Source organism: Labrus bergylta, chromosome 3 (genome assembly GCF_963930695.1).
Source record: "Labrus bergylta chromosome 3, fLabBer1.1, whole genome shotgun sequence".
Lineage (NCBI taxonomy): Eukaryota > Metazoa > Chordata > Actinopteri > Labriformes > Labridae > Labrus > Labrus bergylta.
Window position 1 is genome coordinate 2,333,756 of NC_089197.1, and position 26,055 is coordinate 2,359,810.

Consider the following 26,055-nt stretch of genomic DNA (forward strand, 5'->3'; position numbering starts at 1 on the left):
GACGCCGGGGTTGTAGAGCTGGAGCTAAGAGATGAGCTAAGAAGAAAAAACATAAGCCTTCTGTACCAGCTGTGATTATGGGGAACGGGAGGTCTTTGGGCAATAAGACGGACAAACTCGACGCGCTTGTTCAGCACCAGTGGGAATACCGCCAGTGCAGTGTTATGTGCTTCACATAATGCCTGATTTGACCTGTCTGACTAGTGCTATTGTTTTTATGGTTTTATTGTAATTGCAGCACTAATTAGAACGCTAATAAGCAACTAGTTAATAGTGCATACGGTGAACATACCACACTACAGCCACTTTCACATCTGCACTTCTGAAAATATCTAGATGAGGACTGCCATCGCGCTATCCCGAGTTTTTCAGGAGTTTTCTGAAAGTGTGAAAGCCCTTTACGTTAAAGCTCCTGTGAGAAAACTGCAACTCATGCTACCTGACATCGTCCCTGTGGCAATGGTTACAAGCATTTAAAACATCAGAAATACAATGTAGAAATAATCAGTCCTTCTCTGACGGTTTTGTTGGCTTTTCACACAGAGGCATCAGAATTGGTTTGAGTCTGCTTTATAACCGGCTAAAAACTGCTCACAGGAGCTTTAATTCTAACATCCTTCTCTATTTCTTTTTTCTCTCTCTTCCAGTGAACAAAAACAATTCTATAACGTTTCCATAAAGTTGTGATTAAATCAGAGAAAAACCTGAACTTACCCCGAGTGAGGAGGACTTAAAAATGCCAGGTGGACTGGGTGGAAGTGTTTCCTCTAACAAACAGGTTCTTGTGCTGTCACTAAAGAAACAGTTTGGGGGGGATGTGAGTCCTTTAATGAGAAAAGAGTCCAGAGTCCGCCTCCTATGCAGGTCATGTGACCCCCCCCTTGAGCCGATAGCAGCACAATGTTAGTCTTTTCTTCTCTATTTATAGGGACCACCCTGGAGGCTACTGGTCTTTACAGAGTGTGTAAACAAAAGAAACCTTGCAAGAGCTAATCAGCAAGACAGATGACAATGTGTTTGTGTGTGTGTGTGTGTGTGTGTGTGTGTGTGTGTGTGTACGATGAAGACGACTACTTTCCTCATTTTTTTGTGCATGTTATATAAACCTGCAGTGTATTTTACCAGACAGCTGGAGAAGAATACGTTCTCACCTCCTGAGAGGAGTTCACTTTCATCCGAATGAAACGGTTGTCCAAACGGTTTTTGGGTCGTTCACAGGTGGCAATCATGTCCTCATAACAACTGCAAACAACAACAACATTTATAACTCACAGTGAACTGAAATTTGATACTTTTCTTTTCTTTTTTTTAACTTTATCATTGTAAATATATTAAAACTAAATGTTACCATGACTTCCTGTCTGTGGTCTATTAATCATCAAACCAGTACTGAGTCAATTCAGTGTCGTGATACTAATATATATACAAACATGCCGGAGCTGCCCCACGATTTCTGAGAAATTCAACTGGCAGCATGCGGGCAAAATATGGCCCCTTGACTTCCTCAAAGTCGACCTCAAATTATTTATAAACTTGTGCACACAGACCTACAGAGACATCAGCTCTCACTGAAATATGAGCAGAATTAAGGAGCTGCTTCATCTGAATACAAACTGTTAGAAATAATAATCATGTGTAAGCAGCTCACACTCATTAAAAGAGGACAGTCACTTTTTTTAAAGATAATTTCTGGGTTTTTTGTACGATTATTAGAGAGACAGGACAGTGGCTAGAGTCCGACATCAGAGAGAGAGAGAGAGAGTTGAGTTTTGTATTATTCATTAAACGTAGAATTTTCCTTCCTGTCTGATTGTATCATTACTTTGTTGTACTAATAGTGTTAGTGTAATTTTATGAGCCTTTTGCTCACCATCAAATTACTCTCACAAACAGCACCCAGAACTGTTTGGTCCGAAAACACCTACAGTAGGTGGTCTGAAGCCTGAGTGACGTCATCCATCTGTTCCTGCAGGGGGGTCTGGAGGCTCATCAGCAGCAGCCGCCATGCTGGAAATGCTGTCTCAGTCTAACTTTCAGTCAACCTAACGACAGGCTGAGAGCTGGAGCTGTTAATCATGTCAGCTACACGCCTAACTATGGATAACATGTATCGTTTTCAAAATCAAAACAGAGCCGTTTAAATGAAATGAACCCCCCCATACGGTGTGTGTCAGTGATGACAATAACTAATCAGACCTATTTTGTTTTTTGTACCAGTCTGTAAACATGTTTATTGATGCTGTAAAAACAGTTTTTTTGCCAGTCATGTGTTTGTGACTTCCGGTGTTCCTGGAGCCAGGCCTCTAGTGGACACTCGATGAATCTGCAGGATTTTGCACTTCCGCATTGGCTTCATTTTTCAAGACGGGAGGTTGCCTGACAACTACACAACATGGGGACTTTTTTCTGTCTTCATGGTACCATGCCACCATGGTACCTACTCTGAAGCAGGAGCTAAAAAGGTTCCACTAAACGGGGTTCTGGGAACATAAATAGTTCATAGTTCCTGCAGGAACTAGGAGCGACGGGCGACGATCTCCTTGATGTGTCAGGGCCTTAAAGCTGTACATGTTCTCACATCTCTCTGATCCATATGATAAGGCTGGTAATGGATTACTAAAAGGACATGTAGTTAAAGTCCCTGGAAACCCAAATCAGCTGCGTCCGATTGTGTAGGCACTTTTGCCACCCCGCTATAGAGTGTGAACACTGGGGACAAAAACTACAATATAAATCAGGAAACACTAAAGACACAGAGAACTCGAGAATTTACAGAGAAACTTTACAAAATAAAATCAGGAAACACTAAAGACTAAACTTGGAAAAAATAAGATAAAAACACACAAAGGAAACAAGCAACACCAGGGAAGAATGAGACCTAAAACAAGATAAAGAATTACTCAAAACACAAAACTAAGCAAGACCAAATCATGACACTGTCGTTAGGCTTCCTGGAAGTTAGGGTGAGAGGATTTCCAGCCTGGAGACCGCCACCAATGGGACTCCAAAGGCGCTGCGGGAACAAACGGGTGATATCACTTAGGCTTTGTCCATTCATGTTTACAGTCTGTGGTGCTGACTCCTCCTTGGCTCCAAGAAGAACTACCTCAGTGATCATGAACATAACTCTAGAAGTAGTCAATCAATCCAAGGTTTTTATTGTTTATAATGATTTTATTTAAAGCACAGACTAATTAAGTTATTATGGTTCCAGTAAACACCTAATATAGGCAATGGATAATACATGAAGATGAAAATGAAGAATCAGTTATTAAAACTTGTTGTCATAATTTTCTGGGAGGAGGAGGGGTCTCTGGATGAGGAGATGTCCGATCGAGACTTGCAGGTCAAAGCGACAGACCACAGGAACACAAAAACACCTGAGGAGATAAAAAAAAAAGAGTTTTAATTCTCTCAGAAAAGGGTGAAGGTGGAGTGCAGACTTCCTGTATGAAGATCATCACACTGACCCTGCAGGGAGTTGAGTATGGTGAACACGTAGATCCCCGGCAGGGAGACGTAGGTGGTGCTCGCTAACCCCCACGGTAGACCCAGCACCCAGCTGAGCCCGATCACCGTGGCACAGTCCTTCCACAACCTGGAGCCCTTCTCTCTGTCCATCTTCTGCCTCTCACCGCCCCTCCTCAGGCCCCACATCTTGAACACCACCAGCCCCAGCATGCAGGAGTTACACAGGATCACCAGACACGGGAGAGCCACGGTGGTGATGTAGCTGACCACAAGCCGCTGCTTGAAATCACTGCTAATCCAGCATCTGCAGGTTAGCAACAAAAAAACAACAAAGTCCAAGAACGTTTGAATAACCGCTGAGTTGGACATGAAACAGAGCACAGATTCAAACTCTTGATTTCTTACATGGCTGCTGTTGAGTTAAGATTGTTTTCATCCGTCAGCTCCACTTTGTATTTACCATAGACGCCGGAAATCCCACAAACCACTGCAGTCAGTGTAGGAAGTCCTGCATGAAGACAAGAAACTCAAGTTACTTCAACATGACGTGACAGCTGTGGAGGAGTCGACATGTTCACGCAAACTGATCACTACAGTGGATACAGTGGATTCAGTTATTTTCACTGACGGACTTTGGATTTCACAGGAGAAAGACATGAGACGCTAAGCAGGGCAATGAGAGTGAGCGCTGTCAGATGGGGACCCATTAGGGAGGTTTCCTACTGTCTTTGCAAAATTTGCACATTTTTGAGCTCCTGCTGTGGTTTAAAGTACGTCAGCCCTCGGGGGCCCCTAAGTGGCCTGTTGACAAGCAGCGCCTCTGCCAATACACACCCTCTACTTCCTCCTGTGTGAGTGATGTCGAATGAGAACGATATTTTTCAACTGCTCTGGGACAATTTCTTCAAGTGGATTCAAAAGTTTGGATTAAAGACAAATAACAAAACCAAACTTTTCCACAAGGTGAGAAAACATGAAAAAAAGACAAAACACAAGCTCATGAAGACACCTGTAATAAACAACAGTTTCTTTGTGTCTCGTCTTGTTTTCTCAATCTGACCCATGTGGTATCAAAAGGATGTTTTTTTTTATTTCTTTGATTTTTGTCTAAATTCATCAGTTAATTCATTCATTCAACATTAAACAGATTAATTTAATTCTTCTTAAACCATTCAAATAAACGTCATCATACTCTTCACTCACCCCATCCCACCACGCTGAGTTTGAGCAGGTATCTCCTGACGTAGATGTTAAACACTCGGACCAGCAGGAGGTACAGGTGGAATCCTTCCAGAGCGGTCCAGGTGAAGGTGGCCAGCAGGGACCAGTGTAAAAACAAACCCAGACCACCACAGACCCAGCCCTCCTCCTCCTCCTTCTCGCCCTTCAGCTGCCACACCCAGAAGCAGCACAGCAGGAAGCTGAGGTGGAGGCAGAGCAGCGCTCCCGTTAGCTGCATGTGCACACTGATGGCCTTCTCAGGGCGCCGGCGCCTGGAGAGGAGGAAACAGTTTATCATGATCACTGAGCAGATAAAGGGCTGCATCTGAACAGTCGTGTACAGAGACATGCATCCAATATCACAAAAAACTCAAATTAATAAAAAGGAAACATTTTCACAAAATATAAACTAAACGAAAATCGAAAGTCAAAACAAAATAATGAAAAATCAAACTATTGTAACCTTGAACTGCAAACCTTAAAATAATCTTTAAAAAAAGATCTATATAATATACTGTGTATATAAACCTGAGTCATTGTAGGAAGAATGTGTGACTTTTTGATCCAGTAGATGTCGCCTTTGAGCCCCAGCATAAAAACCAAAACAAACTGCTGTTTGGCCACACCTCCTCCATACTGAAGCACCTCCACTCACGTTCGGCCAAAGGAGTTATCAATTAGAATGCACCATAATTAAAAACCATTAAGAGCAAGCAGGGGACAAACTTGTCCTTTGCTCGAGCTGCAATCACCTGTGTCCTGCGTTGTTGTGTTAGCATGCTAATGTTAGCGCTCTTTAGTTAGCTCGTAGCTTCACTTTGTTGTGTTAGCATGCTAATGTTAGCGCTCTTTAGTTAGCTCGTAGCTTCACTTTGTTGTGTTAGCATGCTAATGTTAGCGCTCTTTAGTTAGCTCGTAGCTTCACATTTCATGTAAACTGACACAGAATGAGCGTGATCTAAAAACTCTTACTAACATCCAAATAATCAGTGAGTATGTTCTTCTTCTTCTTTCTAGTTCTTGACTAAAACAGCTTTTATACACAAGGGGAGGAGCCGGCCGTCCCGTCCATGTAAACACGGCTCTGACAACAACACAGCCAGCGGGACTCGAGCTTCTCCCTCATTGTAGACAGTCAGGACTCAGAGACACATTTACACAGGATGTATAGCTGATATATTAATGTCTAAAATGTCGCACAGTCTTCCTTCAAGGTGTTTCCACATCAGAACACAGTTTTACGGTCTGGCTTTCTTGTCACGTTGGGGTCAAGAAAAGTCCTCTTAATTCAATTTGTACTGACATAAAGTTCAATTTTTCTTTCCTGTTTCACACTCGAACCTTAAATAGAGTTTGCGAACACAAGTTCTCATGCAAAGGTCGCTTTAGAAAGCCTGAGATGTTTTTTTGTGTTGCGGCCGTGTGATCTGTTCATGCTTTCTTTCATTAGTAGTTCATTAGTAGTGTGCGAACATAACATGCTGTGTCCTCACAAAACATTGCAGTTTAAGGGGGCTGCGGCCACATCGGTCAAACTAAGTCAGCGTGAGAAATTAACAGTGTTAAAACCTCAGGCTTTATATTAAGAAGTGATCTTGTGGTTGGACTTGTGCAGGAAGAAACACCTTGGGCTCTCTTTTGAAGGTGTAGAATGAAGCTTACAGCGATTTGTAAAAAAAAAAACGGGTCGGGTAGCGACGGAGCCGGACACACTGCAAAAACTAGGACGACGTCTGGGCCTTTAAACACACTGAACTCTGACCGGCTCATTTACCTTCTCTCCTCTCATTGTGCCCCTGGTCCTCTCATTATTAAAACCTCCAGACACGCCGACAGGATGGGACAGGATCTATGATAACCAGCTAACCCATGTGATTAAATGATAGACCCTTTTTTTTATTTTGTCTGTTTCTGGATCAGATCAGAGCAGCCAGAGCTCTTTTATCGGCTTTGAGCCTCAAGCTTGAACTGAACTGATATTGACCTGTGTGACTCTGTATCAAGTCAACAACATAATCGTAAAGAGCATTAAGTGAAAGTCCGGTTTTTAGTGTGCTGCATTTGGCTTCCAAAAGGTCTAATTCACCTCAGAAAACTGTGAATATGAAGTGAATCCAAACACTCACTGTTGACAAATGTAGATGATCAGACTGATGGTGGTGAAGAAGACGGACAGAGCTGATCCCACGTAGGTGATGTAGCTCAAGTTATCAGCGCGACGTTTATCCACAGAGAGTTCAGGGTTCTGAAGCAGAGAAACATACGATCAAAGTTCAACTTAACACAATCTTTAAGTGTAAAAATCACAGAGACGACAATAAGCAGGCGTGCTGATCACGGCTTTCATCTCATTATATAATAAATGATTCTTTGGATTATGTTTCGATACATACATATCATCCAAAGGGATTCAAATGTTGTTAGATTGTTGTATCAATAAATACAGATTTTTATTCCAACTCAGAAAACTCTTTCAAGTGTGTGATGAATCTGTGACTAAATTTAAGTTGTTCAAAGCTTGATCCAAAGGCGACTGGACTCGTTTGAAGCTCTTGAAAACGTTTCGAGCAGATGTCGCCCTTGAGCACCAGCATGAAACCAAAACAACTTGCATTGTTGTATTAGCATGCTAATGCTAGTGATCTTTATTATGCTGGTATCTTCACACTGCATGTAAATTTACCTGAAATGAGCGTGATCTAGAAACACAGTTAAGCAGTGAGTACAGTATGTTATTCTTCTTTTCTCTAGTCCCTCAATTAAACAACTTTTATACGAGAGGGGAGGAGCCGGCCGGCCGTCCCGGCGATGTAAACAAAGTGAAGATAGGACTCTGAAAACTCTGAAAACATCACAGACAGTGGGACTCGGGTGTTACACCCATTGTAGACAGTCATGACTCACAGAGTTATTTTCAGAGGATATACTTGATTTCTACATTTAAGTGTGAAAAATCGCATATAAAGCCTTCATCCGTCGTCTGTGGGTCGTCGGGGTCACATGTTCCACGGTGGGACTGGGGCTTTAGTTTTGAGGGAGAATTCAAAACAGCACTGTAGGTTGGTGAAAGATGGTGTCTCAGACCACCACCTCGGTCAAGAGACGGTTTGTCCACCTTTACATGGATGACTTCTTTAACACCCCCTTCCAAACCAACGGTCTTCCCTGGCCAGGATGGGCACCTCGTCATCTCCAACATCTTGTCCTCAGCTGGCTCTCAAGCTGTCCCCCCAATGTATAAATCCCTGCATCCCTCTTCTTCTAGTCCAGTTACCTTTGGATCAAGCTTTGACTTTACCTGGATGACTGAGAACCTACACGGACAAACTGAAGCCGTGCGTTAAGCTCTCTCTGCATCTACATGTCTAAACGTGTTTTTTTTTTGGCAAGTGAAATAAAAATGTTCAATGGCAGATGTCATGAGCTGCAGCTAAACCTCAAAACAAATACTCCCCCGGGTGCTAATGGGAGTGCTAGCTCATTTGCTTTTTTAAACAAAGTGAGCGCTGGGCGTTAAACTGCATCAGGAGGAAAACAGGAAAAGACATCTGTGCCACCTGCCAAAGACGCTTAGCGCCACAAATTTACCACAAGTACGGCAAAGAAGCTCATGTGGTTGCAGCTGCAGATTGTTTCACTTCCAGTGTTGTTGGTTTCACAGCCGTCTGGGCTCCAATACACTAAAACACAAACACAGCAGGTTCATCATAAAATGAAACTTAGGTATTTATCCAAGAGAAAATATATTGTTTATGTCTGGCATGTGAAGTGAACCTGTTCCATTCCCGTGTGCAGACTCGTACCAGAACACACACGTCCCAGCGTCCACCTGAAACACGTTCAACATTAGAGCAGATCTTTACATGTTTAAAGTGTCATGCCAGCACATCAGCTGTCCTTGTTGTACCTGTTTGTTGTGCACAAAGGTTAATCTGACGGGGTGTGGGAGGTTTGTGACCGACTGACTCCCTGCCCTCACCACCAACACAAACCCCCCCATGACATCTCCGTCTATGCGGGTTGGCATGATTGCTCTGCTCTTACTTCTTCTTGGTTCACTCACCTGTAATGAAAAAAACAAACACCAGAGCTATCAGAGGGGGCATGATGAATTTCTGCTGAGGTTAGCTTATTTCAACGTCAACTAAAGCCAAATAACTTACCCGTATTTATAAGAAGCCTTTAAATTAAGTAAAGTCACGAGGAGAGGTGGCTTTGAGTGACAGGTGGATATTGTTGACGTTTGAAATCAACTCAGCTGATTTAGTCACTAAAGCTGTTTTCATACATGCACTCCAGAAAATATCTAGATTATTTTAGAACCACCCTTCCTATTGGCTCGCGCTGAATTTTCCGGAGAATATCCTGCTGAGTTCTCACATCAGCCCACTCGGACTTGCTGCGGAAAAAATACCCGGCAGGAGAAACTGTGTGTGAAGTCTGAGCTGAGGCCTTATAAAACCAGGTCCCTGAGGTTCCTCTGACCAGGGTCTGCTGGTTGTTCCTCGCACAAGGCTAAAAAACCAAAGGAGACTGTGCCTTTGAGGATGTGGCACCTAAACTTTGGAACTGTCTTCCCCCCAGAACTGAGAGCCTTGACCTCTGTGGACACTTTTTAAAAAGCAGCTAAAGACCCATCTGTTCAGACTCGCCTTTGTTTGATCAGTCTGTATTTCATTTATGTGACTGTTTGTACTCTGTTTTTGTTTTTCTGTGAAGCACTTTGTGAGGTCTGCTCTTTAAAGGTGCTACACAAATAAACTTTTACTTACTTACTTACAGCTCCTCCTGGAAATATCAGGAGATTTTCAGGAGTTTTCTGCAAGTGTGAAAGCCCTATATCTCAACCTCTCTCTTTTGTTGTTGGGTCCTTTTGGGGATTTTTCATGAAACATAGAAGTGGAAAGAGTTTTAAATTCCTCAGGACACAAATCACAGAATTCCCATCACATCGACAATCACCTCCCCTCTGGTTAAAAAATGGCTTACACAGAGGGTAAATAGCACCAAAGAGGCTATACTCCCTCAGAACTCTGGAAAACCAACCTGTCTGCAAAGCTGCTCCTGTCCTTCTTTACCACTGCTCTTTAGGAAGTGGACATACTAACAGTGTGGTCTGCAAACTTCTCAGCAGCAGACATGTCTCTGCATTTATCAGGGATTTTTATAAACAGAAATCCGGGGCTACATCCAGCCCATAAAAAGTCCATAAAAAAAACATCAAACAATGCTGTTAATAAAGTCTGCGAGTCAACGCTGTTGAATACTTTTTTGAGTCAGTTTGTTCTAAACCTATACAAACACATATATTTAAGAAATAACGGATTGTACTGTCACTGTAAGGCCACTTGTGACAGTACAATCTCAATGCAGGCTCACTGCAGACTTTCATCCTTTTCATACTAAACGTGGCGTCACAGTGAGTGTGTGTAGGATGATCCAAAATCATAGTATGCAATTTTGTTTATGTGAGAAATCCCCGGATGATTACTAGACAATGAACTGGGGCTCTTACACTGGCCAATCACAGAGCTCGAAAGCCAGCCAACAAGCGGCTTTAAAGAGGACATATCATGAAAAATCCACTTGTACAGTGTTTGTGAACATTTATTTGAGTAACCTGAGTGTCTACTGACCAACAAAATGTGAAATAAACCCATCCAGTCCTTTGTTTGTGGTCTGCATAAGTCTTACAACACAGAGAAAAATGCTCAGTTTCAAATGTGCTCTCCTTGTGATGTCACAGTGGGATTCTGGTAAAAAGAAAATGTAGACTCTCTGTCTAGCAAACAGTTGCTGACAACATATGCTTGGCTCCTATCCAAACATAGATCTGCTACTACTTAGGTGCTTCGCTCATATAAGGTTACAGCTTCAGACACCTAAAGGTAGGAGTGTTAACACGTGGTAGACAGACTTGAATAATACATTTCACGAAGTTACAAGATTAATGAATTTCATGAAAATTCGTACTAACAGGGATCTAAGGAAGTAAACCTGTCTCGCCATGAGGTCTCCAAAGTTGAGGTTACAGGGTGACTGACCTTAAAGTAAATGCTTTCGATCACAGTGCTCACCAGCAGCACCTCGTCTGATGCAGCTCCTCCCATGCTTCTTTGGAGCGCCGAGGATGGGATGTAAAACCGGTGCTGAGGCGTGAGGCCCGCTTCGATCTTTAAAAAACAACGCACACATAAAGTCCAGTTAAAGTCTAGTTTGATAATACAGTTTTTAATGTAGCCTCCAAAGATAGATAACATCAAGGTGATCAGAGTGCAATATGTAACTCTGACACCTAGTGTTTAAAATGGGTACTGCGGTCTAAATTCTAAACATTGTAGAGAGCTGTCTCCCCCCTCCTCTCCAGAGTGGATGCTCACACAGGTCACCATGTGGTGGACTCTGAAGCTTCAGTGTTTATCCAGCTCTGCATGGGTCTGTAAACCTTTCTGTGTTCTAACCTCTCTCCATTTTTCAAAAGCATCTCCAATATTGATCCTAGTTTGAGCACGTTTCTGCTCGTGGAGCTTATTAGAAACATGCAGAGGCTTTTTAGGTCGGGTACAATCACTTCTATCTGAACCACTTCTCTTGACCGCTTCCATCGCTGCAACACCTGTTGACCTGATAACTGCTCTCATATCTGGCAAACAGAGGGCGTCCAAAACAGCCGTGTGGGGGGGTCGCCTTAAAAGCGCCTACCTTCTCTGGTCCAAACAAATCCAGAGCATTCAGGAGCAGAATCTAAAGTTAGAAGGAGGACATACTGGCTGCTGCATTGTTGTCAGAGAAGCCAGCACTTCAACATAGCATGTTTCCTTAATGTCTGATCAGATAGTAAGATACCTTTATCATCTCATTGGATAGATATCTTACTGATTGGTCCTTTAATAACAATTCTCCATATTTAGAGGCTACACATATATGAATTATATTTACTAATTTAACACCAAACCAAGAAAAAGCATTCATTAAATACCACTTACAGCCAAGGAAAGATAATAGACAAAAACATGTGACACCCCGAGCCCAAATGTACATATATATATGTGTGTGTGTGTGTGTGTGTGTGTGTGTGTGTGTGTGTGTGTGTGTACAATGAAGACGACTACTTTCCTCATTTTTTTGTGCATGTTATATAAACCTGCAGTGTATTTTACCAGACAGCTGGAGAAGAATACGTTCTCACCTCCTGAGAGGAGTTCACTTTCATCCGAATGAAACGGTTGTCCAAACGGCTTTTGGGTCGTTCACAGGTGGCAATCATGTCCTCATAACAACTGCAAACAACAACAACATTTATAACTCACAGTGAACTGAAATTTGATACTTTTCTTTTCTTTTTTTTAACTTTATCATTGTAAATATATTAAAACTAAATGTTACCATGACTTCCTGTCTGTGGTCTATTAATCATCAAACCAGTACTGAGTCAATTCAGTGTCGTGATACTAATATTGTTATTGGTGTCAACGTCCTCATTTTGTTAAAAAAACAAAAAAACAGACCTTTGACACCTGAATGATTATTCCACAAAGTCTTCTGTGCGGTGGAGGCATTTCTGTGTTTTGTATCACAGTGTGTTGAAATGTCTTCACCACACAGATGACTGAGGTTCTTGATGTCAACACATCCGGTTCTAGGTTATCACATCTAAACCTTTGACATTTGAGTGATTTCCCCCGGAGTGAAGACATTTCGACACACTGCGGTAAAAAACACAGGAATGCAATGACATGTGAATTTTAGTTTCCTGAAAAGCAAACCTCCGACACAATGATGATAACCGGGTTTGCTCACAAACATGCTGGAACTGCCCCACGATTTCTGAGAAATTCAACTGGCAGCATGCGGGCAAAATATGGCCCCTTGACTTCCTCAAAGTCGACTTCAAATTATTTATAAACTTGTGCACACAGACCTACAGAGACATCAGCTCTCACTGAAATATGAGCAGAATTAAGGAGCTGCTTCATCTGAATACAAACTGTTAGAAATAATAATCATGTGTAAGCAGCTCACACTCATTAAAAGAGGACAGTCACTTTTTTTAAAGATAATTTCTGGGTTTTTTGTACAATTATTAGAGAGACAGGACAGTGGCTAGAGTCCGACATCAGAGCGAGAGAGAGAGAGTTGGGAGTGACATGTGGGATAGGAGACCCGGTTCGGATTTCAACCCGGGACGCCTGCTAGAGCACTGTAGCCTCATACGGCTTGCAAACTAACCACCAGCGCCCCCAGGGACAGTCACTTTACATTTCTTTTTAAATGGACTTGAGCTTGTAAGTTCTTTTCTAGTCCATCAGTATTAATCATGCACTGTAAATATGAATGGAGGAAGCCTGAGTGTTGTTACCCATCTGTTCCTGCAGGGGGGCTCTGGAGTCCCATCGACAGGCTGAGAGCTGGAGCTGAGGCAGGTTTTAAGGCTCTTTACAATTGGTTACACCTGCGCCCACCTGTCAATCATGTCAGCTACACGCCTAACTTTTGATAACACGTATTGATAATACGTTTTTGAAATTAAAACAGAGCCGTTAAAATAAAATACCTATTTGTTTTTTTGAACCAGGCTGTAAACATGTTAATCTCTGCTGTAAAAACAGACTTTTTTAGAATGGGTGTGTATGTGACCTCTGGTGTTCCTGGAGCCAGCCTCTAGTGGACACTCGAGGAACTGCAGGATTTCGGAGGTTTGGCTTCGTTCATTCACATTTACAGTCCATGACGCGGACACATCTGAAGGCTGAACCTTCTGCTCATGTGCTGTGAACTTTACAGGAAAAGAAACAGAAACTGCAGACACTTCGGGGATTTCTTTTCTTTTGAGAAAGAGGGGAAATGCAGCAATTTCTTTTCAGTAGAGGATTACTTTTAGGATGAAGTAACTATTGACTACAAGAAAGTAATCTAAGCACTCGGCTCACTTTTTAAGGCGTGACTTCCAACTGGTAATTAACCCCTGGTAATAAAATATTAAAATGTTAAAGGGCCTATAAAGGAACCTTCAGTTGATGTCATTTTGTGCGCCCCCTGTGGACAAATTGATACTTGCATGCTTTTTTTTTCAAGTTATAAAGAAACATCAGTTATAATTCCTGCCTGTCTAGTTGGCTAAAAGGAGAGCTTTAGAATCTGTATCTCTACAGGGCTGTGCTTAAAACATTTCCAGATATCAACTCTCTGTCGCAGTGAAAAAACAGATCTGATCTACAGTTTGAATTCAGTATTCATGATTTGGTATACCCGGTCCAGGGGAGGCCGTAAGTAAGACAGGAGCTGATGACATCATCACAGGAATCTAACAAAAAAACAAAAGTGTCATCGAGGTAACAAAGTGCATAAAAGTGATTTAAACACACACTGGAAACATTTCTGTCTGATCATCACCTACTGTTGGAAACGCTGTTCGTTTTTTCCCCAGGATGAAATGATCCTCGACCTTCATGTATTCACAGTAAAGTTTTAAATTCATGAACACAGAGTCATATTTAAAATCAAACACAAACGAACAACTCACCACCAGCCAGAGTCTCGTAGAAGCAGACGAGAGAGACGATTAAAACAATCCACATCTTCTCTTCACTGACGTTACACACTTATGTCAAACATCGCTCTGCATGTTTGAGGTCTGCTTGATGAGGTGATCACCGAGTTTCACATCTACAAAAAACGACACGTTGGTGGAGGAGCAGCTCATATTAACAGGAAGTAACTCATAACAATTGTGCTTTCAGAGGTGTTGCTTTGACTACAAGAGATCCAATCTCTGATAAAGAAACTCTGTATGATGTATTTAACCGTGTTTTTTCATGTCTGCTGTTTTGATTCACTGGGCAGGACTTTGTCATGTGGGTTTCGATCGGTTCTTCAGCAACAGATTTGGAGTTTATTCTATTTAACCTCGATGACTGAATCCCTAATCTTTGAAAAAAAGAGGAAGTTTCCAAATGTAACAGTTTTCCTAGTCACAATGTTCTTCATGTTGTCTGCTGGTCATGACATGCAGAGGAAGTGAAACCGAGATCATGGGGTGCCGGTGGTCGAGTGGTTTGTGCGCCCCCATGTAGGGTGTACAGAGGTTGTACACTGTACCCACACCACCATCCTGTCTCTCCAATAAAAGTCAACAAAAAGCCACACTGACATTAAAACTCCAGAGCATTCAGGAGCAGAATCTAAAGTTTCAGTGAACTGAAATTTGATACTTTTCCAAATTGTGCAGTTCTATAATTTTCTAGGGTTCAGGTCTTTTTGGAGGTCAAACGTGTCTCTGGTGTTTGTGACTCAGAGAGTAAAATCTGGATTGAGAGGAAGATAAATGATCTGAATCTGCACTGTTCAGCAGTTAGGGTTAGCTAGGAAAGTCAGACTCTCTTAGGTAGTATGGTGAAATGTGTTACATGAGACACGTTAGTGCATCAGTAGCGTGTCAGACCCACCATTTTTTTTTTTTTTTTGTGAAAATTGTATTTTTTGTGTCACAGCCAAAACATATTTTGTTGTTTATAAATTACCAGGAATCCCTTTTTTCTGCTTGTGTGCATTTTTTTTAAATGAAGAAAAAAGTGGGACAGAGCGAGAGGTCAGATCGCGGTCAGGTAGGGACGCATGAGTCGAGAGTTTTGTGCACTTCACGAGAGCTCAGCGATTTTTTCCAAAGTCGAAGGATCAATGGTTGTTTTGTTAGTTTCGTCCAAATAAAAAAAGTAGGAACAGGGTTTTAATGTTATTCTCTGCTGTGCTGCTGTGTCATGTTGATAATAGAAGAGTGTGTGATGATGACACTTGTTGATGTTTGTGCAGGGACATGGGAAGCACATTTAAACTATGAGGTTATTAAAACATTTAAACTAAGTAATAGTTTCTGCAGAGTGAGAGGCCTACAACTCTGAGAGCGTTTATATCGTTATGCACTGAAGTGTCGCTGAGAGGTTTTCAACATAATCAAAGAAACCAAAGACGTCTGATCATCCTGTCACACAGAGCAGCAACTAGATCATGTTATCCTAGATGTTGGAGTTTTAGTTGATTACTATTTTAATAACTGCAGAACAACCTCTGAAAGAAAGAGCGGGCGCTCATACAGAAACTTCAATCGATCATCACTTCTAATGTAAATCAGTTTATTGGGATCTACACTGCAGACTGTAGTCTCTGTTAACAGACTGATGCTGTCCAAACAGCTCCAACGTAGGTCAACGCGTCACCTTCACTGCTGTAATCATTATAAACTATAAACTGGTTATTGGACACGTCACAGAGAACTTTGGCTGTGAGGTTTGCCGTCTGCTGAAGTGTAAAATGTTCTGAAATCGATACTTAATACTAAGTATTACTAAAAGGCCTAAGTGATTATAAACCAGAATATTCAAATTAATTAATAAAATGTGAATTTATCATTATATAAAATGACATTTCTCAACTGAAAACAGCCAACACAAAACTCAGAGCACGACGGAGACAGATGTATGTGATTCCACGCCCTTCTCTCCAGTTGATTTTGAGCCATTATTTTGTGAAAGCCCCGGGGGATCAGGAGTTCTGAGTATTTTTGATTTATTCAGTGACTTTTCTGTCTCCTCCTGCCGCGCTCTCGTTGCCGCGGGACCTCAGGGTTTACAAATTACGCACGGCAAAAAGCGCATCACTAACTTGTTCCTTAAAACTTAGAAAACATTCGTACATAGTTTAATGTTATTTTCGACCAGTATTCTTACCTGTAATGGAAGAAATGAAGAAGAAAGAAAAACAAACGTGAGCCTTTTCCGAAAAGCCACAGTTCAGTACGGAATGCGGACTTTACCCTAGGGGATTTCAGCAGACTGCATGGATGCCAACTTCCGGGTTTTCTAAAATGCTGAATGTCTTTGTCCACCCTCACACACTGACTGACTTTGATGCGCGTTCCCACTAAGTCTGTGAGGGTTCAGGTCTGTCCTGCTGTCAGACCATAAAGTGTGTGATCTCTCGCTGATTTTATGAGCTTCTTATGCACCCTGTCCGCAAGTGGGCACCTGCAGATTTGGCGCGAGGGAATTGCCCATAGTTTAAAGCATTGTGACGCAAAACATGGGTTTCCTAGGGGAAGCCCGGAAGAATGGAGATAAGAGTAGTCACTACAAGTGGCTTATTAAGGGCTTTGGGACAGTGGCGGTTCTAGACCACTTTTAGTGAGGGGGCCAAACTGGGACCAGTTGTTTTTTCTTCAGAGGGGGAAATTAAACCCAGGTGAAAAATAGACAAAGATGATCGCTTTAATAAATATATATTATGCCAAATAATAGCGCACATCATTAAATATTTGTTTCAGGGACAGAATTTAATACTAGATTAAGAATCCGGTTGTTGACTCAAATTCTGTGTGTGTGTTATGAGGGGGGCTCTTCCTGTTGGAGGGGTGGCCAGCTCAGTGTAACAGGGGCACTGGCCCCCCGTTGGCCCCTGTCTAGAACGGCCCATGCTGTGGGAGGAAATTAAGATTCAGTCAATGAACGTACAAAGACGTGCTGATGGCAGAGAAGGGCTCCAGTGGGCCGACTGGTAAAGAGGTGTGACTTTCGGTGAAGTCAGGCTTTAGGATTTCTAATGTTGTTATCAAAGACTGACCACACAAAAACACATTTGTATCAGGGCATTTATTGGTTCTGATCCACACATGTCCCCCCCATCTGCTCCCAGAGACTTTGCAACATCTCTACCCCGGATCACCGCCCTAAAACGACGGCTTCCTGTCCTCGGTAAAAAAAAAACGTAGCAAGTGCCCATCAAACAGTCTGTGGCTGCTTTTCCGACTCCTGAGGCACTTCTTCAGTATCTGGTTCTGCAGACTCGTCCACCTCCTCCATCCACTCCTCCAGAAACGCTTCTCCTTGTGACGCGCAGAGGTTGTGCAAGACACAGCAGCTGTTGACGACGGTGGGGACCCTCGAGGTGCTGACGTGCATCCTCTTCAACAGACACCGCCATCTTCCCTCAGCCGCCCTAAAGTACTCTCCACCATCGTCCGAGCATGAATCAGTCTGTAGTTAAAGTTCGTCTGCTCGACGGTGAGATGCCCGTCGTCCGGGTAACCGTTCATCAGCCAGCTGAGCAGAGGGTACACAGGGTCTCCCAACAACATCACGGGCACCTGCACACCTTCAACATCTTTAGAGTCCTGGTTTGTAAACATGATAACAAATTAACCATTTCAAACAACCCTCAAGATTTCTCTGAAAGTAAGGCAACAAACAAGAACGCCTCACCGGTGGGAAAAGGTCGGCGCTCTCAGCCAGATCGAACAGCGACGAGTTCCGGAGCATGGTGGCGTCGCGTACACTGCCAGCCCACCCCACGTTGATGTTGGTGAATCTGTTGATTGAGAGAAAAAGAGGCTTTAATGATATACGAGGAGGGCAAGCATACTTCAAAGAGTCTCACATAACGACTTCACGCGTCTACAAGAACCATCTTCTTCTTAAGGTCAGAGTTTAGTAAGGGTGTCATCATTATTGCGGCGGTTTAGGATTGAAAATTGCAGCACAGACACTAAAGTGGGATTGTACCTGCGACTCGTTCATGTTAAAATATTTTAAAAAGTCAGAAAAAATCCAAAAAAAGGGGGTGTGTGCCCAAACTTCATGGCCCAGGTGGAATCAGATGAAGTAGGAACAAATATCTGCCTACTGTGCGCGCCTACTTGTGAACATAGCATGCCTTCTAAAAGCTGTTTAAAGAGGACTCTCCCTAAAACAAAGATCCCTCTCATATGACTTCTCGTCACGCGCCACAGTTTCCTGAACAACTGGTTTGTTTGATTCTAAAGTCACAGCACATAGTTGTTTTATTAGAGCACAGAGCATTTGGATGTCATGAGGCTTGGCTAATCGCTGTGAGATGTTATTGTTATTGAGCAGCAACAGGCAGGGTTTGGATTTCTGAAGTTCCTTCCTGGAATGAAACACATCTTTCATGGTCGCAGAATGTGTCAAACATGTCATCGATATCTTCAGAGAAAAGGAACTTTTATCAATGAGGAAACAGAAGTTTAGAAACCTGTGTCCGATCAACTCTGATGATGAAAGCCATCATCACAACCAGAAGTTTTTCTGAATGAATGCAACCAGAATATAAATAAACAAATATTGTGATTGACATCTGCAGAGTTGTGAGTTCTGCTATGTACTTCTCCACTCCTCACTCCTCCCTCCTCACTCCTCCCTCCTCAACTCCTCACGCCTCCACTCATCCATTCCTCCACTCCTCCACTCCTCCACTCCTCACTCCTCCATATACAGGGGCCGGTAAGGACCAGTGTGCTCTATCTATTCTTCCTGTAAAGGTGAAGGTTTCAAATGGAAATCACATAATAACAACTTATGCCTTCTTGGATCCTGGCAGCTCTGGCACATTCTGCTCTGAACATCTCATGAAGAAGTTGAATGCTGCAGGTAAAAGAACCAGCTTTCTGTTACGGACAGTGGGGCAAGAAACAGTGAAGACTGCATACTCCTTGACAGGTTTAGAGGTTGCTGGTCTTGAAAGCAGTGATTTTCATGTGCTTCCAGATGTTCTCACACAGGAGAAAATGCCTGTGAATGCTGATGACATAGTGACACAGGATAAATGGCCACACTTAGAAAAAGTAAGCATCCCAAGCATCGCGAAAACTGTCGACCTGTTAATTGGCACCAATGCTCCCAGGTTATTGGAACAATGGGAGGTTGTCAACAGCTGCGGGAATGGCCCGTATGCCGTCAGGACAGTGCTGGGATGGTCCGTAAATGGTCCACTGAATGGAAACGGTGGTGCCATTGAGGCAGAATTTCCCTCTGCGATGGTAAACAGGATCGCTGTGTGTAAACTGGAGGAGATGTTGGCTGCCCAGTATAACCATGACTTCAATGACAAGAATGTGGAGGATGAACGAAGGTCAAGAGAAGACATTAGGTTTTTGGAAATTGTCAATCATTCAGCAAAGCAGGTGGATGGGCATTACAGCCTGAAAATGCCTTTTAGGAAAGAGCAGCCCATGCTTCCAAATAATCTATTGGTGGCCAAGCAAAGGATTCTTGGGCTCAAGAAAAGGTTTGAGAAAGATTAACAGTTTCATCAGGAGTACGCAAACTTCTTCAATGACGTCATTGGTAAAAGATATGCAGAGAAAATCCCTCAACATCAGATGGACTGTGAAGAAGGAAAAGTCTGGTATATCCCCCATCATGGTGTTCACCATCCCAGGAAGAATAATTTGCGGGTTGTGTTTGTGAAACAGGACCAGTATGCAAAAAGAAGGTGGAGACAGGTTCAATACATCTGGGATCTGTTCTGGAAGCGGTGGGTTCAGGAGTGCCTCCCTCTGCTTCAAGAACGGCAAAAGTGGAACAGAGAAAGGAGGAGTCTTGTGCCTGGAGACATTGTCATTGTCATGGATTCAACTGCCCCTCGTGGCTCTTGGCTGCTCGGCCGAGTGATTGAAAAACATTTCCTGACAAACATAGTGTTGTTCGGTCTGTTCGCCTTAAAACAAAGTCTAATGTGTTGGAAAGACCAGTCACCAAACTTTGTCTATTGAATGCAGCTGAAGATGTTTAATGATAATGCATTAATGGCATTGTTTTTGTTTGTGGCTCTTTGTTTGTATTTTGTGAAATGTTAGCTCCACTTGTCACTAACAATTAGGGACCGGAGTGTAAGAGCCATATTCATGTTTTTGGGTCAAGCTGTAAATCATTTTCACGATTGTGCCACTGGGTGTCGCTGTCCTATTGTTTAAGTCACAGGTATATATGTACGTCACTTGTCAAGGTACGGGAGGTGTTTGACCCCGGAAGGGCTTATGGTTTTTGACCGCTGAGGCGGCAGGCGGCATGGAGAAACTGCAGCTGTATTGTTTGTTTGTTTGTTTAGTTCAAAAGAATGGAAACTGATGGACGCTGTATTCACTTCATGGTGCTGCAATAAATGGATTGTATTATGCTGCAAACCAAAGACACGACTGCAGAAATCTTATTGATCAACAAACAGCATCGTATCGTATCGTATTGACCTACGACAGTACGGCGCGTCAGCCAGGTCACTCCTGGGAGTCAAAACAAAACGGCAGCTTTAGTATTAGACTAAGCTTCTATAGTGTCCCTCGTGTATGTTTTGTTTCGAGTGGGCGCGAGCCGTCGGCAGGTTTCACCCATTCCTCCATCTCCAAGTTCTCCTCGATCGTCTTCAGGACGTCTAAACTGATCGCGGTGCTGTGGGGGACGCACTGAGGAGAAACACAGACGAGCTCTGATGGAACAAACACCACATGACTTCAAATAACACGTGAACTTTATCATTCATGTGGAGGCAGAGCAATAACATAGAACACCTTGTTCTGGCTTCTGGCCTTACAATAAACTACAAATACACCAGCTGGTACCAGGAGATACGTTTTAAATAATTCACTACACATGAAATAAAACAGCAGCTTTGGTTTGAGCATCACTTCAGAGAACATGTGTCTCTGAGTCTATACGCACGCCGTGTGTTTGTCAGGAGACTTCTCAGAAAACATATTTATATTTTCATTTCATTGTACAGTGTTCACCTTTGTTATTTTTTGTATTATATCTTTGCTTTAATACAGTGTATAGCTTCTGTACAGTTTATTTAAGCAAATGTACTCTCTTTAATGAGTTGCATTTTGTACTTTTCAAGCTCTAGTTTTCTTTTTTTGTTTCAAATGTTAAACCTGCATCAACAAAACGAGGTGTAATGCCTGCCCCTAAAAAAAATAGCTTTCATAGGATTGTTACTCATACACTGAAGCCATTGTCAAAATCCCAAATCAAGTCTGCCACTGATTAAATACCAAGTTTAAAAACCAACTGAACCAAACGTCTCAGAAAATGTAATGTAACAAGGTAATCAGTCCAACAAACAAAGAAAATATGCTGCTTTACTTTACAAGCTTTATGGAGACACCCCAACACCTACACTAATAACTAACTCACCTAAGCCTCACTTCTTCAATGGCTTGTCGAGCTCGAGGCGTCTCCCAAACTCGGACACCATCCCAGAAGACCACTGACCGAGTCACCTGAAACACACCGAATTTGGTGCACCCCCTCCCCAGAGTTACCACCAAAAATAAAAAAGGCAAAATAACAAAGTGGCAAGTCCTGCTTGCCCGGCGGCTTGCTGATCAGGGTGCTCAAAAATAAAACTCTTGTCAAACAAACCTTGTTACACCATTGTAATTTTAAATATCAATTAATCAAAATGACGGTCAAACTAACAAGTACAACTAATGCTCTGAAGAAAGTCAAATCGTTAAATCTTCAAACAAATTGTACCAGTAACAAGTCAGAGAGGTTACTTACCACTCTACACAGATCAAGTTCCAAACAAACTACACAAACAATCTGATACACAACTAATTAGATTTACAACTACCAAGTATCAAGCCAAATCCAAGTTCAGAAGTCAGACAAACCCCCATTTTCTCACAACCCAGGCAAATCCTCCTAATCAAAGAATGTGCAAACTGTAAATCAGTGGTGATTGTAATGGTGAATGTGTGTAGTGTTGACGAGAGAGAGACAGAGGCTGTATCTGAATTGCCAAGTACATACTCAATCTTTCAGTAGACAGTACCTACTATCCATGCTGTACACTGTTTGTACCTACTATTCAGTAGGCGCGCACAGTAGGAAGATATTTGTTCCTACTTCTTCTGATTCATTCAGTAAAGAAGTGATGTCATTTACGTGTCCCGAACCGGCCGCATTCACCTGTTTTCTTTGATTTTTTTGTTTAGCTTTATTCAAGAAGAGTAATGCACATATACAGTCAGGTAAACAAAAAACAATATTACAATGTAAATCAAGTAAAAGGCAGATTAAATAACTAAATAACATACAATACATAAAGAAAAGAACAAATGAAAGACAGTAATATACAGAATATAAAATAAACCAATAAAGACGCATTTAAAGAGTTAAATCATTATTTAAATAGAGGGGGAAAGGTTTTATAATAATGCAGACATTTGTTATATTTTCTGTTGTTAATTAAAAGTAGTGATTTCAGACGGGACTTTAACTCTAGATTAAAAATTGATTAAATTAATCCACGCTCGTTTGTTTTGATTTGGAGGCAGACGTGAAGTGACGATTTACGTTTAGTTTCGCACAGCATTGTGGGTAAAATACAATTCATTTCCTGAAAGCACGCATCCGATCCATATTGTATAAACATCGGAAATTAGTATCCATACTGAAATGTTCAGTATACTGAAGTTAACCCAAACAATGCATACTGAATGACCACGAAAGTTCAGTATACTGAAACTCCTACTAAAAAGTACTGCCTACTGAACTGTGGCTATTCGGAAAGGGCCCGAGAATAAGAAGCCACTTTAAATACTGAGGCCCTGTGTGCCCAGGTGCACAACATCAAATGAAGTGGCTCCGCCCCTCTTTACCTGAAGGCAACCTGAGTGGGGAGAAACACAAGGCAGCAGAAAGAGCACTGACTGGGTGTGTGGTTATGGTGCACCACAAAGAGTGCACAGTGATCTGGGTCGGAACTTTGAGTCAGAGGTGTTCCAGAAAATGGGCTCACTGTTATTGAGAAAATGCACAACACACCTTTTCGACCACAGTCTGATGGACCGGTAGAAAGATTTAACTCCACCCTGCAGAAGATTCTGGCCACAACAGCCGAGCGCTGACACGGGGACCTTAGGATCCCCTACGCTGTCATGGCTTACAGAGCAACCAGGCACAGCGCTACCAGTTTCACACCCAACTTCATGATGTTCAGCCGTGAAGTTAGTGAACCAGGGGACCTGGTAACTGGCCTGCCACCGACCCTTAAACAGCTCCTTCTTCCCCTGAGTATGTCCAGCAAACTCCGGGAGAGTCAGAGTGGAGTTGGATCATCGGATTGCCAGAGATGCACTGGGGGAGTCAGTGAAGCAGCAAAAAGGAAGCCAAAGAGAGAAATGATAACAGAACAAATATACACACAATTGAAGTGTTTTTTCCACATACCATTTAATTATACACACTGAAGGCTATAATGCATTTCTATTGTTTCTTCTAACAATATGTTGAGTAAATCCAGAATGCCAGATGACATCTACAAGTGTTGTCATTCAGTTTGTGATCAAAGGCTGCAGCAGTTAGGTGCCCAGTGGCCTCTGCACTCTTAATTAATCCTGTGCATGTTCAGGTGTCATTGAGATTTTCTTTATTTTGTATTCTGACTGCAGGATTCTTATTAAGGGTTAAAGGTTTTCAGTTAAATAAACCTGGACCTGATCTGACTGTGGTCGCTCTGCATCAGGATCTGCTGAGTTCCTTTTCTTTACCAAAGAGACTTTAGGCACTCGACACAAAATAACACAAGTAGATGAAAGTCTTTCTCACTCTACATCACTTTATTTATTACAAGGTGACACGTGAGCTGTCTGAAGAACTTCTCCTAACCAACACAGAGGCATCCAAGGAAACAGAGTGACAGAAAGAAGAAGATATCAGGAGAGAAGAAGAATCCTTACACTGTAACTGTTTCATATAAACACTTTAAATTCAAACGTCATAGCTGATCCCAACTTACTGGTTCATATGTCAGCAACAAAACATCAATGTCAGAAAAGTAGAGACAGATTTATGTCTTTTATCTCTTTTTTGTCTTATATACACAATAGTGATGTGAAGTTGGAATCCTTTGGATCAGTTTTACCATTGCACAGAATTAGCATTTCTCTCCTGTGTGAATCATCATGTGTGTGGTCAGAGTCTCTTTCTGGTTAAACCTTTTACCACACTCGGAGCAGCTGAAGGGTTTCTCTCCTGTATGAACTAACATGTGTTTTGTCAGACTTCCTCTTAAGGTAAAACTTTTACTGCAAACAGAGCAGCTGAAGGGTTTCTCTCCTGTATGGACTAACATGTGTGTGATCAGATTTTGTCCTAGGGTAAAACTTTTACTGCAAACAGAGCAGCTGAAGGGTTTCTCTCCTGTATGAACTAACATGTGTCTGGTCAGAGTCTCTTTCCGGTTAAACCTTTTACCACACTCAGAGCAGCTGAAGGCTTTCTCTCCTGTATGAACTAACATGTGTGTGGTCAGACTTTGTCTAAGGGTAAAGCTTTTACTGCAAACAGAGCAGCTGAAGGGTTTCTCTCCTGTATGAACTAACATGTGTGTGGTCAGATTTCCTATTCGGGTAAAGCTTTTACTGCAAACAGAGCAGCTGAAGGGTTTCTCTCCTGTATGAACTAACATGTGTCTGGTCAGATTTCCTCTTAAGTTAAAGCTTTTACTGCAAAGAGAGCAGCTGAAGGGTTTCTCTCCTGTATGAACTAACATGTGTGTGGTCAGATTTCCTCTTAGGGTAAAGCTTTTACTGCAAACAGAGCAGCTGAAGGCTTTCTCTCCTGTATGAACTAACATGTGTCTGGTCAGATGCCCTTTCTGGTTAAATCTTTTACCACACTCCGAGCAGCTGTGTTGTCTCTTACCAGTCTTTAGTTTCTTATTTTTCAAGTTTAATTCTGACAGATCTTCTCTTGTCTTTTTCCAGTCATCACTGTCATCAGTCTCAGGTTCACCAGAGTCTTCAGTCTCGACCTCAGTCTCTGGTTGTAAACGTCTCTCTGGATCTGAGTCTCTCTCTGGTTCTGCTCCTCCACAGTCCTCTCCATCAACTCCTGTTTCCATCTGTTCAGTTTGTCTCTGATGAAGCTGTAAGGACTGAGGTTTCTCTTCATCATCTTCACTCTTCACAGAGACAGGAGTGAAGGGGAACTTGGTGGTATCAGCCTCCTCCAGTCCTTGAAGCTGTTCTTCCTCCTGACTGATCCACAGTTCCTCATGTTCTTCTTTAATGTGTTGGGGCTTAGTGTCCTCCTGGTCCAGAATGTGGCTCCACTCCTGCTGCTCAGGTGGAAGCTCTTCTTTACTCACCAACAGCTGCTGGACATCTGCAGGACACAGTAAACAAACATTAACGGTACTTAAACTGCTTTTTAAATATTAATAAGGGCTGTCAAATGATTTCATTTTTAAAGGCTGAAAATCAATAGTTCACTAGAATTGATCACATTTTAATCATGTTTGGAATTCACTCATTTTGCATTTAAAAAAACGTTTTTAATGCTTTTATTTTGTAATGCCTTAAGCTTAGGTTACTTTACTTCCTCTTCGGATACAAACCTACCTTTATTTTGAAAGAAAATAAGGAACTTGTCTAAGGCTGTGAAGATTGAGGTTTCTCATCATCATTAAGTCCTGGAGAGCGGGCAGCCAAGGTTCAAATCCGACCTGTGGCTCATTTCCAAAACGGCAACAGAAAGGCTGGCGTTATGTAAATGAGCCATGTGCTGCTGA

At 42.3% G+C, this 26,055-nt stretch overlaps 2 protein-coding genes and 1 long non-coding RNA gene across 5 annotated transcripts; all 3 read right to left on the reverse strand.

Annotated features, from left to right (window-relative positions):
- Positions 1-3,138: 3,138 nt before the first annotated feature.
- LOC109977345 (adhesion G-protein coupled receptor G1-like) lies at positions 3,139-16,623 on the reverse strand. 3 transcript variants are annotated; one of them, XM_065952458.1, is made up of 14 exons: positions 16,416-16,623; positions 14,216-14,358; positions 14,090-14,137; positions 13,942-13,996; positions 11,882-11,972; positions 10,770-10,865; positions 8,600-8,755; positions 8,467-8,521; positions 8,281-8,372; positions 6,819-6,937; positions 4,675-4,964; positions 3,877-3,979; positions 3,471-3,775; positions 3,139-3,380 (listed from the first exon to the last, which is right to left on the reverse strand). In XM_065952458.1, the coding sequence occupies exons 2-14, from the start codon at positions 14,268-14,270 to the stop codon at positions 3,265-3,267; spliced, it is 1,581 nt and encodes a 526-aa protein (XP_065808530.1). In that variant the 5' UTR covers positions 14,271-14,358; positions 16,416-16,623; the 3' UTR covers positions 3,139-3,264. The 3 variants fall into 3 exon arrangements, with proteins under 3 accessions (XP_065808530.1, XP_065808529.1, XP_065808531.1); XM_065952457.1 differs by having other exon boundaries at positions 10,737-10,865; positions 16,416-16,621; XM_065952459.1 differs by lacking the exon at positions 14,090-14,137 and having other exon boundaries at positions 10,737-10,865; positions 16,416-16,620.
- Positions 16,624-17,437: 814 nt separating this feature from the next.
- Positions 17,438-18,735, reverse strand: LOC136178548 (uncharacterized). The gene is made up of 3 exons (XR_010665935.1): positions 18,243-18,735; positions 17,943-18,048; positions 17,438-17,854 (listed from the first exon to the last, which is right to left on the reverse strand). It is a non-coding gene; the product is annotated as an uncharacterized lncRNA (long non-coding RNA).
- Positions 18,736-23,709: 4,974 nt separating this feature from the next.
- Positions 23,710-25,391, reverse strand: LOC136178544 (gastrula zinc finger protein XlCGF57.1-like). Its single transcript, XM_065952467.1, has one exon. It carries the CDS (start codon positions 25,384-25,386, stop codon positions 24,418-24,420), a length of 969 nt encoding a protein of 322 aa, XP_065808539.1. The 5' UTR covers positions 25,387-25,391; the 3' UTR covers positions 23,710-24,417.
- Positions 25,392-26,055: the final 664 nt, after the last annotated feature.